At 44.6% G+C, this 15223-nt stretch overlaps 1 protein-coding gene across 1 annotated transcript in view; it reads right to left on the bottom strand.

The window, feature by feature from the left end:
- Positions 1 to 15223, bottom strand: part of Itgb3 (integrin subunit beta 3) — a 64298-nt gene that overhangs the window by 7986 nt on the left and 41089 nt on the right. The window contains exons 10-13 of the mRNA XM_070027699.1: positions 14722 to 15151; positions 6818 to 7040; positions 5264 to 5364; positions 3193 to 3312 (exon numbers count right to left, since the gene is read on the bottom strand). Coding sequence (XP_069883800.1) covers positions 3193 to 3312; positions 5264 to 5364; positions 6818 to 7040; positions 14722 to 15151 — 874 coding nt within the window. The remainder of the gene's footprint in view (positions 1 to 3192; positions 3313 to 5263; positions 5365 to 6817; positions 7041 to 14721; positions 15152 to 15223) is intronic.

Genomic DNA, 15223 nt, shown 5'->3' with positions numbered 1-15223 from the left:
TAGAGTTCTATATAATTTAACATGTCCCAGTGTACTTTTTTTTTAAATGCCCAATGTATACTTATAGACTTATAGGCACAAATGAGGGAAACCATGCAACCTATGTTTCTCTGGGTCTAGCTTACTTGGCTTAAGATTATTTTTTTTCCAAGTCTTTCCACTTCCTAACAAATGGTACAATATCATTCTTTCTGATAGATGAGTAGAATCCCATTGGTATATATACCACATCTTAACCCTGCTGCAAGCTGACATCCTGTTCAACCCCAGTCAACAACCAAAGCAGACAATAATTGGATCACGTTCTAGGGTCTGCAGGGCCTGGTTTCCCATAAACCTCAGGTACCTGACATATGACCTCACTATTTCATAACATCAAGTGTTATGAAACCAGGTGTTTGTATATATGAGTACTGAGTTTAGAGAGGAAGTCACACCCACTTTCCACACTGTCTCCCACCTTTTTCTCTAAACTTCACCCTGTGCTCACCACACATACACAAAAACAATCACCACCACAAACCAAGCTGGCTTTTTCCCAACCCACCAAATTACAAGCTGTCTATAATTGAAAGAGTGCCTGTAGAGAGGCTTTGAAGTTACAAAGTCTGAATTCCTGGGAACCAAGGGCCTCAGTTCTTCTGGGAAAAGCAGTCACAAATTCTCTGCATTATTGTAGGCATGACCCTTAAACTCAAAGGCAAACCTCTTCCATTCTCCAAGGGACAGGACAAGTAGCATCCCAGGAGAACTTCAGGGGAAAACAATCTGTTACCATCTGTTTAAACATGGGTAGGTGGCAGGCTTCCATAAAAAGAGACAATATCAGATGATGTCTGGGGCCCCTCCCAGCCACAGCAGTAGACCCGTGATGAGTGACCCAAGGACAGAGAAGTCTGGCTAGGGTTGACAGACTTAGTAACCTAAAGTGCAGGGACCCAGATAAATTTGATTTTTACATCATTACTTTTTAGTAAAAATCAGAAGCAAATATTGCCTAGAATAGACTGTGTTTTATCTGGCAATCTTATCTAGGAATGAAGACAATCCAGCTTAGGAGTCCATTCTGTGTGGTTAATTAGCCAATGCTTAAACATTCAGTATTACTCCCTTTTCTGCCTTCAGAGGCTCAGCCCTTCAACTATACATTCTCTTCCAAACCATGGCCCCTAGAAGTGATGAGGGGCAGGTGAGAGGAGAGGTAGATCCAAGCAACCAAATAGGAAATGTGAGACTCTGACAGTATGGCTCAGAGGTAGAGAACTTGCTTCCATCTTTTTTTTTTTTTTTTTTTGTAGGTCGTGGGGCCTGAACTCTGGGCCTGGGCGCTGTCCCTCACCTCTTCAACTCAAGGCTAGTGCTCTACCACTTGAGCCACAGCACCGCTTCCAGCTTCTTTCTGCTTATGTGGTGCTGAGGAATCAAACCCAGGACCTCATGCAAGGCAAGCACTTTACCACTGAGCCACCTTCCCAGGCCCTTGCTTCTATCTTCATAAGAACCCTAGATTTCAATCCCAGCACCATAAAATGAAAAGGAAATATGAGTCTCTGAACATGGAATCCCATCTCCTAATGTGGAGGAGAGATACTAGAAGCCTGGAAAGTTACCACCCAGGGTTATTTGAACCATCCCATGCCATCAACACCTTTGTTCCAGAACCTTTGGTGGTAAACTCTAACCTCAAAACCCCAAACAAATGATTCTGGCAAGTGACTCAGCAGCACAGTAACAACAAAAAAATTATAACAAGGAGACAAAGTAATGATAGGCCCCAAAATAAATACATAATGCCTTTTTGACCATATGAAGGGACAGAGGTATGGAAAATTCCATTCAGTGTGTAAATGTAGTGTGATGGGGGGGGGGGGAGGTGTGGGGAAGTATGACAAGGCATGATCAAACCATGCTTTCCCTCATGGACATGTCCCCAATCTCCTCTCTTTTCTTTCCTGCTAGCTTTCCCTGGAGTCACCAAATAAAATGAAGGTATTGCCTTTTCTTAACCTTCTCTGGTTCCTTTGAAGGGTAAAACCTCTGGGAAGAGCTGATGAACAATATTCCAGATGGGGACATCATACTCTCCTCTACAGAAACAGTAACATCCTGGATGATATAGATGTGATCATCTTTTCCCAAGGAAAAGGACCCAAAGTGGCTCTCATGATCTTCCTATTTCCTTTTTCCCAACTTTATCCCTTTTCTTCCCCAAACAGCAACATTCTCCTAGTAAATATGAAGATATAGCTAGGATGGATGGGTGGGTGGGTGGGTAGATGGATGGATAGATGGATGGATGGATAGATAGATAGATAGATAGATAGATAGATAGATAGATAGATAGATAACTGTGTGTATGTGTACAGGTACATTTTAGGAATAATCAATCTTATTAATTCATTCAAATCCTATTTATTGAGTATTGTCTAAGTAGATAAGAACAAATATGTAACAACTGTTAAGATGGATATGATTTCTGCATTCATGGAATTTATGATCTACTCAGCAGATGATCAAACAAACTATTTGATCCTCCTGCCATGAAGACTTTCCTAAGGGATACATCTATACTAAGCAAATCAAATACAAGTACTAAATCTAGTCTTTATATATTTCCTAGCCTTGGGTATTTTGTTTTAGCAATAGATAATGGATAACAGCAGAGGTTATGAAGGAGGTCAGATGAAGTACATAAATCTACAGTGTCCAATGGTGACAAACCTGTGGTTGATCTGTATGTGCTGGGAGAGTCTGGAAAGCAAACACCATCTACTTACTCTATGATCAAAGCATGCATCCCACCCCTTAAGTCCGTGCATCCTACCATAAACCTGGTATAATCAGTGCATCAGGTCCACCTCTGCAGCAGCAGGCCCACTGCTCATGACAGCCATCTCTCTTATGATGAAGCAAGTGCCGTAAGCTACGACATCCTAGAATTTAACTTCCTTACCATCTAGACCTTACCCACTGAAAAAACTGCCGTGATATGTTCCATTCCTTGATGAAATTCAACTAGTGAGTCACTTTCTCACTAGTGCTTTCTGACCAGTAATGGAAGACTTGAACTTACCCCTTTTTTAAGACCAGGCTTATCTGTTTGGTGTAAGAGGAGGGCTGGGTGGAAACTCCCACCTAAAGTGACTCTCCCTCCTGGGGCCAGAGATAGGAAAGACTTCAGAGCTTACTCACCTGGCTCTTCGACCACATACAGGATGGACTTTCCACTGGCATCTTCATAGTACTGGAATCTGACAACACAGTCATCTTCATTCTTATAGGTACAATTCACTGCATCCTTGCCAGTATCAGCTAGGGGAGAAGGGGAGAGGGGAGGGGAGGATATGGAAGAATGGAAAACAGGTCAATTCCTAGCTGATGAAGCCTTTCCAAAACATCTCACAGAACTTCTGGGAAACTATGTTACAAGAAACCCTGTGAGCCTGACATTAGGCAAGATGCTTAGATTTGAGATGCCTGACATGTCTGCTAAGTGTCACTCTTTGGCCCTCACTGGTGTTTTATCCCGCCCAGGAGGCTTTTGATTCTCATTACTTTCTCAGGAAGAGATATGCTATACCAATTCAAATTCAATTCTAATTCAGCTGTGTGATCTTGGAAAAGTTATCTGACCTTATCTCTCTTTGCTCACATATTTGTAAAAAGGATGCCCACCTTACAGGAAGAATTAAAGAATGGAGAATAACCTATGCCTCACATCAGCAGGTGTTTCTTTCCCTCTCTTTGTTTCCTTGGTTTGCTCAATGATTCCCCAATCATTTGCTTGCAGTTTTTCCATGTTTGGTTCTGATCTGCTGAGCCTCCCTAGAGCCATCCTTCTCTCTGACTCAACCCATGTTTTGTACATCCTGCCAGGGACACTGGCTTATCCTCCACCAGTTGTACTACACTCTGAGCTGATAAAACCAGATGAGCAAAACTGACACATGACAACATTTTAAGCTAATGCACCAGAATCACACAGCAAATAGGTGATGGATAAGGACTAGAACCTGAGTCTCAAAACACATCCAACCAACCTGAAGTGAACAAGCCATCAGTGCACCAGCAGAAACACCGTACTAAGGAAAGAGTGGGGATTGCAGGGCCTAATCTCAACAACACAATACACCTTTCCTAATTTTCTTGAGATTCAACTTCCTCCTCCACAAAACAAAGATTACAGCAGTACTACAATCCTACTTCATTAGTTTGGAAGGATATATATATATATATATATATATATATATATATATATATATATATATATATAAATTTTCTTTTAGAAATTTTCGTCTGTCATAAAATTCATACAGATAAGGCTTAATGAGTGTGATGACATGGTGAGTCAAGAAATATAAACTAATTTGCAATATTCTTGCCTGATCAAGATGATAAATGATCTCCACATCTGGGCAGCCTCTTTCCTCTGAGCTAAGTAGAGCAAGCCTAATCTCCTCCAGAGGAAAAACTAGCCCCTAATCACTCCACATCTAATATCAGCCAACAGGTCCAGAGATATATTTTCCCCAATACTCCCTCTCAAAACTGACTTCCTGACTGCCCCTAATTGTGGCCTCCCTCTGAAGATGGATGCACTTTCTTCCTTCATAGCAGTTGCTATCTGTGGAAGATAGCTATCTCCCTGGTAACACCCAGTGCCTCCCTCCAAGCTAACCATACCAGATATACTGAGAGCACCAACGATAATCTTTAAAGTCAGAGGAAAGTCCCACACCAAAATAATTGTGGGCTAGAGTTTTGCTCCCCATTCCATACTTCTGTCTTATTCAGAAAAAAGAGGGATGCTCAGAAATCTAGGAGACTTCAGGATAGAGGCGTGGGTTACAAATCTGTATGGGGAAAGCTGCCTTCTAAATCACCAGAACTGTAAGCAAAGACCTGGGCCCTGCTTAGGCTTCATAAAATAAACCTGATTACTCACTTCGCTGATGACAGTGGTGGGCAACCATGTCTCCAACTCTGTGCCTCAGTTTCTCCATCTATAAAATGGAGCATTAGTAATCTCCCTTACCTTGGAGAGTAGGTTAGAGTTGCCTGACTTTCTAAGTTGTGCTGAGTCTGGGGGATCCAGACTGGTAGAAGCCAGTCTCATCTCTGCCTGCCACGCATCCAGCCTGCACAGCGTTTTTGGAGGTAAGAATTACTCTTAGACTTTACAGAGGGCAGCTGAGAGCATCTGGGACTAAACTAGAATTCTTTAGGACCTGAGTGTGGGAAACTCCAGACTTGCGGAACTTACTAAGCTCCTTCACAGACTCAATCTCATCACGGCAATAACGGTTACAGGTGTTTTCCTCCTGCAGGACTCCCCGGTCAAATTTCTTACACTCCACACATTCCCTAAAGGAGAGACGACACGCCATTAGGACAAAGAAGAGCAAGCCTAAGCATGGCCCGGTCTAACTCTGGCCTCCGTACAGAAATCATCTCTACCTTTAGTAAAAAGGTAAAAATAATCATCACATTTGTTTAGGTAAAAATTTGGAAAACAAGCTATGCATTGGTGGCTCACACCTATAACCCTAACTACTCAGGAGGCTGAGATCTGAGGGTTATGGTTTGAAGCAGCCCAGGCAGAAAAGTCTGAGAGGCTCTTATCTCTAATCACCCCAAAAAAACTGGAAGTGGAGCTGTGGCTCAAAGTGGTAGAGTGCTAGCCTTGAGCACAAAAGCTCAGGGGCAGTACCCAAGCCCTGAGTTCAAGTACCATGACAGCCAAAAAGAAAAAAATTAAAAACCACCTAGAAAGGGGATGTATGGCTCAAGTGGGAGAGTGATAGCATTGAATAAAAAGACTAAGGGAAAGCATGAGGCCCCAAGTTCAAGCCCCGTTACTGGGGGGTGTACACATACATACACACCATCTGTAAGACTATCCCAGGTGCCCAGAGCCAAGTGTAGAGTTCAGAAGTCGATTCATCTCATTATTCACAGGCTGGCCATGAGAGGCAGCAGCCCCTAAGTCCTTTGTTAAGCTTTTTGGGAGGTAAAAGGAGGATAGAGTTTCACTATGAAACACAAGCTAACCTTGAACTCCAGATCCTCCTGGCATAGCCTTTCAGAGGACTAGGATCACAGGCATGTGCCATCATGGCCAGCCTTGTTAAACTTCAAGAGCTATGCTGGTGAACCCTGTATCATTTCTGAAGATTAAACTCAGAACTGACCATGTGATTCAGAGCTCAAGACCCTGTGCAAAGTGAAAATTTTGTTCAAAATTTGTTAAGAATTTCCTGACAGTGACAACAGAGCATTTAAACAAGCATGGGTCCCGTCTAAGCATGGTGTCCCCTAGAGCAATCCAGAGTGCATGACTGTGAATCTGGCTGCCTACAGTGGGAAAAGGAATGGCAGAATTGTGGGTGTGGGCCCACAGTGGCTTCCTCTGTTGTGCAAATGGAAGGAGCTGCTACTGGCAAAATGCCTATTTCACACAGTGTCCCCAATAACTCCAGTCCCTGCCCCGCCCCCCTCAGAGTCCAAACATCAACATGGAATGCTCCAGAGAATGTTGCTTTAGCCTTCATCCCATTCAAAGGGGTTTGGGATGCCATCCTGGGAGGGGTCCTTGGACCCTGTCCAGCTGGTACAACATTGACCCCCTTCACAGTTGCTCCTATCTCCACCTCCCCCAGTGCAAAGCTTTCACTGGACAGAGTAAACATTTGACTGGAGTAGACTCTTCTCCCTAAAGCATTGGTGACTAGGAGTCAGAACCGTGGGAGTTGAGGGATCTCAACCACCACCATCACCCCCCGCCCAGCCTCCTAACTCTGCCACACTGTCCACTCACTTCTTAAAAGTGCAGGCATCTGGGCAGGTGGGGCACTTCTCACAGGTGTCTCCATAGGAGCCTGGCTGGATGCACACACAGCTGCCGCATTCACACTTGCCCCGGCCACTACACAGCAGCCCATTGCTGGACATGCAGGTGTCCGTGCGTGTGGTACAGTTGCAGTAGAAGCCGGTCCAGTCAGAGTCACACTGGCAGTCCCCACAGTTGCACTGGCCATGACCTGCAAGCACAGAGCCCAGGAGGGCAAACCAGCTAGTGAGTGTCTCTCCCCCAGGTCAGCAAACTGTACTTCCTCCCTGCTCTCCCAACAAGATGAAGGATGTTCCTGCAGGTGGGCAAGAAGCAGGTTCACAACCAGGGAGCCTGGTGGGACAAACTCAACTCGTTAGGAGCCCCCAAAGGTGACAGGGCTTGGAAAGCAAAGCAATGTCAAGCTCTCACCCTTCCTCTTACCCTGTTCAAACCCCTCCTCCCTCCTTCTCTGCCCCTTCCATCTAATGATGGGAAGCCAACTCTTTAGCCCTGTGTACTGACACAGCACCACACCACAGCCTGTGTCCACAGCAGAAGCTTTGATGAGGCAGCCTGGTAATAGCAAAATCCCCACCCCCACCCAGACTCCCAAACTCTCCCCCTTTGACCTGATAGGGCCTCTGTCCTCCTTATCTGACCAGAGGATCTTCACTATCACTTCCCAGGTGGGTTGGACACCAACATAGGTTCCAATTTGGACAAGACAGTCCTCCCACTAACAAACCAGCCTCCAGTCAATGACTGTGTTTCTCAAATCAGCTTGGTGTCCTGATTCAAGCAATAAGCAAGGGTCTGGAGCGTGGACTCCAGACAGGACAGCTGCACCACAGGAGAATGGAGGGATGGAGAGGTCCAAGCCCAGCCTAGGACCAGTGCCTAGGAAGGGGAGGGGCACCAAATGATCCAAATGCAGGAGACATGGAATGGGGCATGCACAGGGCAGACTGAAGACACTGAGAGCCCATGGACTTGGTCAACAGAGCCAAGTAAGCATAGAGAACAAATCTGCCTGCCTCACAGCCTGCTGAGAGCCAGTCTTATATCATCTCAGGAATACCAAAAAAAAAGACAGAGGAAGCAAGAGGAGCTAAGCGAAGACAGGAGAGATTTTCTTTCCTAAGGTGAACAGCAGTCGAGACAGTTGTTAGCCATGATGTCACATAGTATGCTGGCCTCCACCAAGCCTCTATATACTATCCTTCCTGCCTCCACACACCAAAGCTGCAAAAGCATTTCCATGATGAATTTTGGAAGCTGTAGACACAGTACTGCTGCCAGCTTCACAAGTGCAACCTGTCTTGCTTATCTTGTTTCTCTTGTACATGTGACTTTACTACAGCTTTTATGGCCCCAGGACATGTATTAAGATGGCCTTGAATGCATTTAAAGAAGCAAACTCTATTTTCCAAACCAATGAATGAAGTGATTATTCCCAGTGGAAAGGGTGCCAACAATACTCACAACAATAATCGTGATATCCACTAATATTTATTGAGTATTTAAATATGAACCAAGCCTTGTGCCAAGTTCTTTGTAAGCTATTCTACTTATTTCTTGTAGGGTCAGAGAAGTTAAGGAACTTTCCCAAGACCACACAGCTCATAAACAGGGTTAGAGCTCAAAGTAAAGTCATTCTAACTTCAGATCTCAGTTGCTAAGCCACCATGTGATGCTGTAAACACTGCTTTCCTCTATTTATATTCAGATGGTCTTTCCAGAATACTCCTAACATATAGAAAAGGGGGTCTTTATGTAGTTAAACATGAAATCAGTTTAACTTGTGGAAGAAGAGAGACTAAAATTATTAACAGAATGTCTTGTAACTGTGCTTAATACCATTGAGAAATGTTGAGGATAGAACATTTTAGGAATTCAAATGTATTCAACTATTCAAGTGAATGGGACAGAAAGGGAGTTGTTTGACTTTTATGTTTGTTTGCCTTTGTTGTTGTTGTTGTTGGTGGTGGTGGTGGTGGTGGTGGTAGTGGTGTTTTCATACTAGTACTGAGCTTGAACTCAGGGCTTAGGTACTGATGCTTAGCTTTTTTTTGCACAAGGCTGGCACTCAGCTCCACTTCTGGTTTTTTGGTGGTTAATTGAGATAAACCTCATGAACTTGGCTGAATGACTAGCTTTGAACCACAATGCTCATATCTCAGCCACCTGAGCAGCTAGGATTACCAGGTATGAGCCACCAGTACCCAGAAAAAAAGGGAATTTTTGATGGCTATGTTTCTGGGCCTCACTAAGGATACTTCCCCAAACCTGGGTCCATCCTGAGATAATTCTAAGTCATCTCCCTTTCTTGATTCAACCTACCTTTCCTCTGCAGCCAGGATGCTCTTTCTGAGGCACAGTTTCTCAACCTGTATACTTGATTACTAGAGGAGTCTGTCCTACACACTGGGAATGTTTAATCTCTTTGGGCTCCACTCACAAAATGTCTATAGCCTCATTTCAGTTGCAGCACGAAGAATATCACCAGACATGGCCAAAATAGCTCCTTCCTTCGAGTTGAGAACCATTGTTGCAAAACATCAGTCAACTCAACCTTAATGTTCATCAGCTTTTTAAAAATTTAATTATTTTTTTTTGGTGATACTGACATTTGAACTTAGAGACTTTGAGCTTGCTAGGCAGGTGTTCTGCTTGAGCTGTATCTTCAGTCTTCATCTGGATAAAAAGCCTAAAGAATTCCATACCATCTAAAGGATTAAACCTGAAGTCCTTAGCAAATATTGTATAGCCATTACAATGGCTATACATATTTCCATCTCACATTTCCACATCTTAGCTGACACTGAATTGTTTACCACCTTCTGTAGAGCTGTATGTCCTAATATTTTCTGTTCATCCTGTTCCCTCCACCTAGACTGCCCTATTATTCCACAACCCCTACCAAACTCCCATTCACTCTCTAAGGCCCAACTAAAATGCTCCTTGCTCTCAGAAATTTTTTTCTGCCTTTCTTAGGCTGTATGAACTATCATTTGCTCTCCAATTATGTAATATATTCCTCTATTTTTTTGAGGGGGGGGGGTCCGGTCATGGGGCCTGAACTCTGGGCCTGAGCGCAGTCCCTCAGCTCTTCAGTTCAAGGTTAGCGCTCTACAACTTGAGCCACAGCGCCACCTCTGGCTCTTTTCTTTTTGCTTATGTGGTGCAGAGGAATCGAACCCAGGGCCTCAGGCATGCAAGGCAAGCACTCTACCACTGAGCCACCTTCCCAGCCCATATATTCCTCTATTTTTAACTCTTATTTTATGACTGTTTGCTTGCTTATCTGTTTTCCTGTGTGTGTGTGTGTGTGTGTGTGTGTGTGTGTGTGTGTGTGTGTGTGTGTGTGTGATAGAATCTCATGTTTTTGCCTGAGTTGGCCTCAAACCTTGATCCTGCTACTTTTGCCTCTCTGCTAGCAGAAGTGTACCACCACACCTAGCCCTCACAATATTCCTTTACAAGGCTTTAACAAGCTAGGTTTTAAAAACCACAGAATATGACTCATTCCCTAGAACTTAGAATCAGAAAGTAGATGCAAAATTAAAATGTGATTGTTAATTGAAGGAAATGCAGGAAGTAAAGGAGAGGTAAAGTAAAGGGGAATATTGGTCTAGTAACTTGGTCACTGTGTAAGCAGGTGGTCCCAGAGAGGTGGAGAAGAGGATGTGGGACAAGACCAGGCTCATATACCACTAGCTAGCACCTACTGTTTCCATTCAACCCAATGGGTGCAACTAGTATCTCTTGGCCACTGTGGGTCCCTTTGCCTGTAACTCCAACACTGCTCTCTGTGACCACACTGGCATTTGAGAGTCAAACACAACAAAAATGACCAAGTAACCAAATAAATAAAACTCAGTTATTCCCCAGGTGCCATGGAAAGAAATGTGTGTTTCTCAAGAAGGATGAGCATGCCTACCTGGAGAGCAGATGGGAGGAGGCAGAAGATTGGGAAAGGCAGAAAGTCTGAGTTTTGAGGCTGGCTTCCCTGAAAGCAATATCTGATAAGGATTCTTAAGTGTCTTACTAGGGCAGTGGGATGGATGGACACAGTGTAGAGCAAGCATCAAATCCAACAGGCGCTGGGCGCTAGTGGCTCACACTTATACTCCTAGCTGCTCAGAAGGCTGACATCTGAAGATCACAGTTCAAAACCAGCCTGAGCAGGAAAGTCTATGAGACTCTTATCTCTAATTAACCACCAAAAAGAAAGCCAGAAGTGGACCTGTGGTTCAAGTTGCAGAGTGCTATCCTTGAGAGAAAACAAAACAAAAAACTAAGGGATAGCATCCAGCCCTGAATTAAAACCCAAAAACTGGCACCAAAAAAAAAAAAAAAAGGCCAGCAGGAATTTGGTCTTTGACAGAGAATCTGTTCAACCTGAATCCATGGTGGGGTGGGCTCTAGAGCATGAATGGCTCCACAGAGCTAGGCTTATCTAGAAGCCAAGGCTTGGCCTTGTGGAAACCACATCCATCAGTCCTTGGTCATTGTATGAGAGCAAAGCAGCTCCTATTAGCAAAGGCCAAGGTTCCAAGGAAGGGCCAGCTGTGAGCTATTCTCAGCTGACCTCATGGCAGGCAGGGAGTGGGAATGCCAACCAGCAAAGTGGGACCCACAGCATCCACTATGCCTCGCTTTGGGCCATGGCTTCTGAACAAGAGAAGGAAGGAAATATGGACTCAGAGGCCCCGGCCTGCTCAGAACCCTCGTCCCATACTGTTTCCTTTGTGAGGCCACACAAAGTGATCTTTGACAATCTGACTTGCTGAGCCAGCCAGGGAGTGAGGTAGGGAATGGAAGTCACCAGCCAGAGCCAGCAGGCTGACCCCACACTCTGGCAGAGCCAACCCTTAAAAGGAAACCACAGTGTGCTAATGTCACAGGACTGGCACTCCTCCAACAAAAGGGAGGCTGAGGCTGAGTTCATAAGAAAGCCAGAGGAGGGGAGCAAGGAATGGAAGAGATGAGGGAAGAAGGAAAAAAGCTGGGGTGGAGGTGCCGAGGTGAGGGCATTGGATCATTCTCCCTGCACAGCTAGACTCTCAGGCTGAGTCCTCATTCCATGCCTCTTCTAGTGGACCAACTTGCCTTTGAGATTCATCAGGCAGTCCTCCTTTGGGGAAACTGCCCAGGCTTTCTTTCTCCAGTAGTTTCCTGCAAGACCTCATTTCTAGGATCTAGAAGATTCTTCCTCATGTGATAAATTATCTTTTGGTAAGTTAATAAAAAATGAAATTTTCTTATTTATTCCTCTCCATCCCACACCACTACAGTACAGGACAGGTAGCAGACAGTCCATAGGCTTGGATGTAGTAAGTAGGAAAGAGCCCAAGGAAAAGGATTCACTACCTGTCTAAGGCAGAATGCCGACAGTGGCCAACCTCTAAGTCCAATAAGGAGGGAGGGAAGTGGCCAGGGTCTGGGGAAATGAAAGCTCACTAGATAGCATGCAATAATGTCTCCCTCCAGTTCTGCCTCCTAAGCCCCAGCATGTGGTCAAGGACAGACCACTGGGCCTGCCATGAAGCTAAGAGACAAAGGCATGCTGGGCTGAGTAGCTCTGGGCAGTCAGGAGTCATCTTCTTCACCCGAATACTGGCATAAAGCGTTCTGTCCCTAAGGAGACGATGACAGACCACAGGACCCAGACGGGAGGTGTGCTGGGCACATGATACCCTGGCAGGAAGTGGCAGAGAAGGCTGCTGTGGGCTCCTGAGTTTCCCTCTGGACACAAGTGTTTCCTGCATGGACCACAGGCAGGAACCAGAGCAGCTTGACACTGGTCATTTGGCTGTATGGTTTCAGTGCTGGCTAAAGGAAACAGTCTATGTGGATCTACCCACCACAGCACCAGAGATGACTGGGCCTGCAGGAATAGTGGGTGTGTCCCAGCATGAATGCTGCAGGCCTCCCCTGTTAAATATTGACATTGCTTTCCTCCAAATATTTTTTCTTTCAAGTTTTGTCAGTCTTTTTTTGTGAAAGAAACATTATTGGAGTTTTTTTAAGGCAGCTTTTAAAAATGTTTTCAAAAAAATAAAAATAAAAATAAAAATGTTTTCAAGGTATGTTTGAGAATGAGATTTATCTTCCTAACTGAATATTTTTCAGGGCTTATATAAGTGTTAAAATGTGTCTAGTAGCCCAGCTAGTTAAACTCCAATGCAAATGAAACTAATGTGGATCATGAGCCATGGTAGAAAATAATTATGAAACATTCTTCCATTGGCCCCACGGTACACCCCTATTACAGTTCCAACCGACTTGCAAATGTCTACAATCTATCTGTCACAAGAAGAATTAAATAACGGTGGTTAATGAACTAGAAAAAAGTCTATTTCCAGGGCCCAAGGGAAAACCAGCCATCTGTTTGCCCTCTGATAGTACTGTCAACATGTCTGTAGATAAAGATTGTATTAACATTCATTCTTCTTCTGACTGGTCTAGGAGACAAGGAGAAATCAGTCTGAGTTGATCAGTCCACCATCCTTAAGCCTTTACTGAGTTTTGTAGTGAGGACAACTCAACCTCCTTTAAGTAGAAGGACTTAAAATTATAACCCCAATTTGTAGGTAGGTTCTCTCTGAGGAAATGCTGCCCAGTAGAACTCTCTGCCCCACTGAAATGTTCTGTACCTGTACCATCCAACATGAAAGACACTAGCTACATGTGACTACTGGCCAACTGAACTTATGTTTTGGCTTTTTTATATTGCTGTTTCGGGTTTTTTTTTTGTTTGCTTGGTTTTGTGCCAATACTGAGGCTTCAATTCAATGATTCTCGCTCTTGTTTCGCTATTTTGCTCAAGACTGGAACTCTACCACTTGAGCCATGCTTTTGTTTCTGGCTTTTTGCTGGTTAGATGGAGATAAGAAAGAGTCTCTTGCATTTATCTGCTGGGCTGCTTCTAACCATGAACATCAGCCTCCCAAGTTGCTAAGATTCCAGGTGTGAGCCACCAGGAACCTGGCTGAATTTATGTTTTCAGTCTCACTCAACTCACATGGCCACATGTAGCTAGTGGCTACCATATTAGACAACACAGCTCTAGAACAAAAATGGTGACAAAATAAGGCTAATATGTATGCAACAAAGAGTACACCCCATTTTCTGGTTGCAATGGCTTGCATATAGTGTACAATTTCAACTGTCTTGAGATAAAAAGATAAATTCCCATACAGTTATTATTAACTTTATATATTGTTATATATTGTTTTTTTAATTCCGATGGCTTAATTACCATCAGTCAATGACTTTTTTTTTGCAGTACTGGAGTACCAGCTGAGCCCCATGCCTCCAGCTCTTTTGCTTTAGTTATTTTCAAAATAGAGTCTCATATTTATGCTAAAGCCAGCCTGGACTGTGATCCTCCTATTTATGTTTCCTCACTTAGCTGGGATGACAGACATGAACTACCACAACCAGCTCTTGGTTAAGATGGGATCTCACTTTTTTTCTCAGGCTGGTCTTGAACTGCAATCTTCCTGATCTCTGTCTCCTGAGTAACTGAGATTATAGACATGAGCCACAGTGCCCAATAGTCCGCGGTTTACTTTTTAGCAGAAAAGAGGCACTGTTACTCTCAAAAAGACTGGAATTTCACACATTAGCACAATGAGCAAAAGAAAGAAAAGAACATAAAACTCTCTTCACCTGGATATTTCCTCCTCTTCGAAGGAGAGAAGCCTCTGAAAGCATAGTCTCATCTTTGAGAACAAAGATCTATTTCCCTCCCTTCCTCATTTCTATTTTTCTGCAATTGGAATGGAATACCATCTACTCTGTTCTGCCCGCCCTTGTGTTTCCAGGCGTACAGGTGGTATACCTGTATGGCTATGTGAACCCCTGGGGCAGGCTCTACTCACCTGAGCACATCTCCCCCTTGTAGCGAACACAGGAGAAGTCATCACACTCGCAGTACTTGCCGGTGATCTTGCCAAAGTCACTGCTGTGGCAGACACACTGGCCACAGAGGCACTCGCCTCGCTGGCTGCAGGCCGGCTGGCCCTCCTTGGGACTACACTCATCCTGCTGAGAGGGCCGGTAATCCTCCTCGGAGCACTCACACTGGGACCCCAGCCAACCGGGCCCACAGCGGCACACCCCACACTCGAAGGTCCCATTGCCATGGTTGCAGCGCTGGCTGAAGGGCTGGGCATGGGCCTGGCAGGCACAGTCACAGTCAAAGGTGACCTGGACTGTGAGGCTGTCCTTGAAGCCCACAGGCTTGATGGTGAAGGCCTTCTCTTTCTCCTTGGGACAGCCACGCACCTTGGCTTCGATGCTGAAGCTCACCTGGATGGAAAGACAGATGGCATTCAGGCCCAGTTAGCACTCCAGCCCTGGAAGAATGGAAAATTTTCCCTG

The sequence above is a fragment of the Dipodomys merriami genome, unplaced genomic scaffold (genome assembly GCF_024711535.1).
Source record: "Dipodomys merriami isolate MVZ:Mamm:240054 unplaced genomic scaffold, mDipMer1.0.p SCAF_19, whole genome shotgun sequence".
Classification (NCBI taxonomy): domain Eukaryota; kingdom Metazoa; phylum Chordata; class Mammalia; order Rodentia; family Heteromyidae; genus Dipodomys; species Dipodomys merriami.
This window is presented reverse-complemented; position numbering and strand designations above follow the sequence as displayed.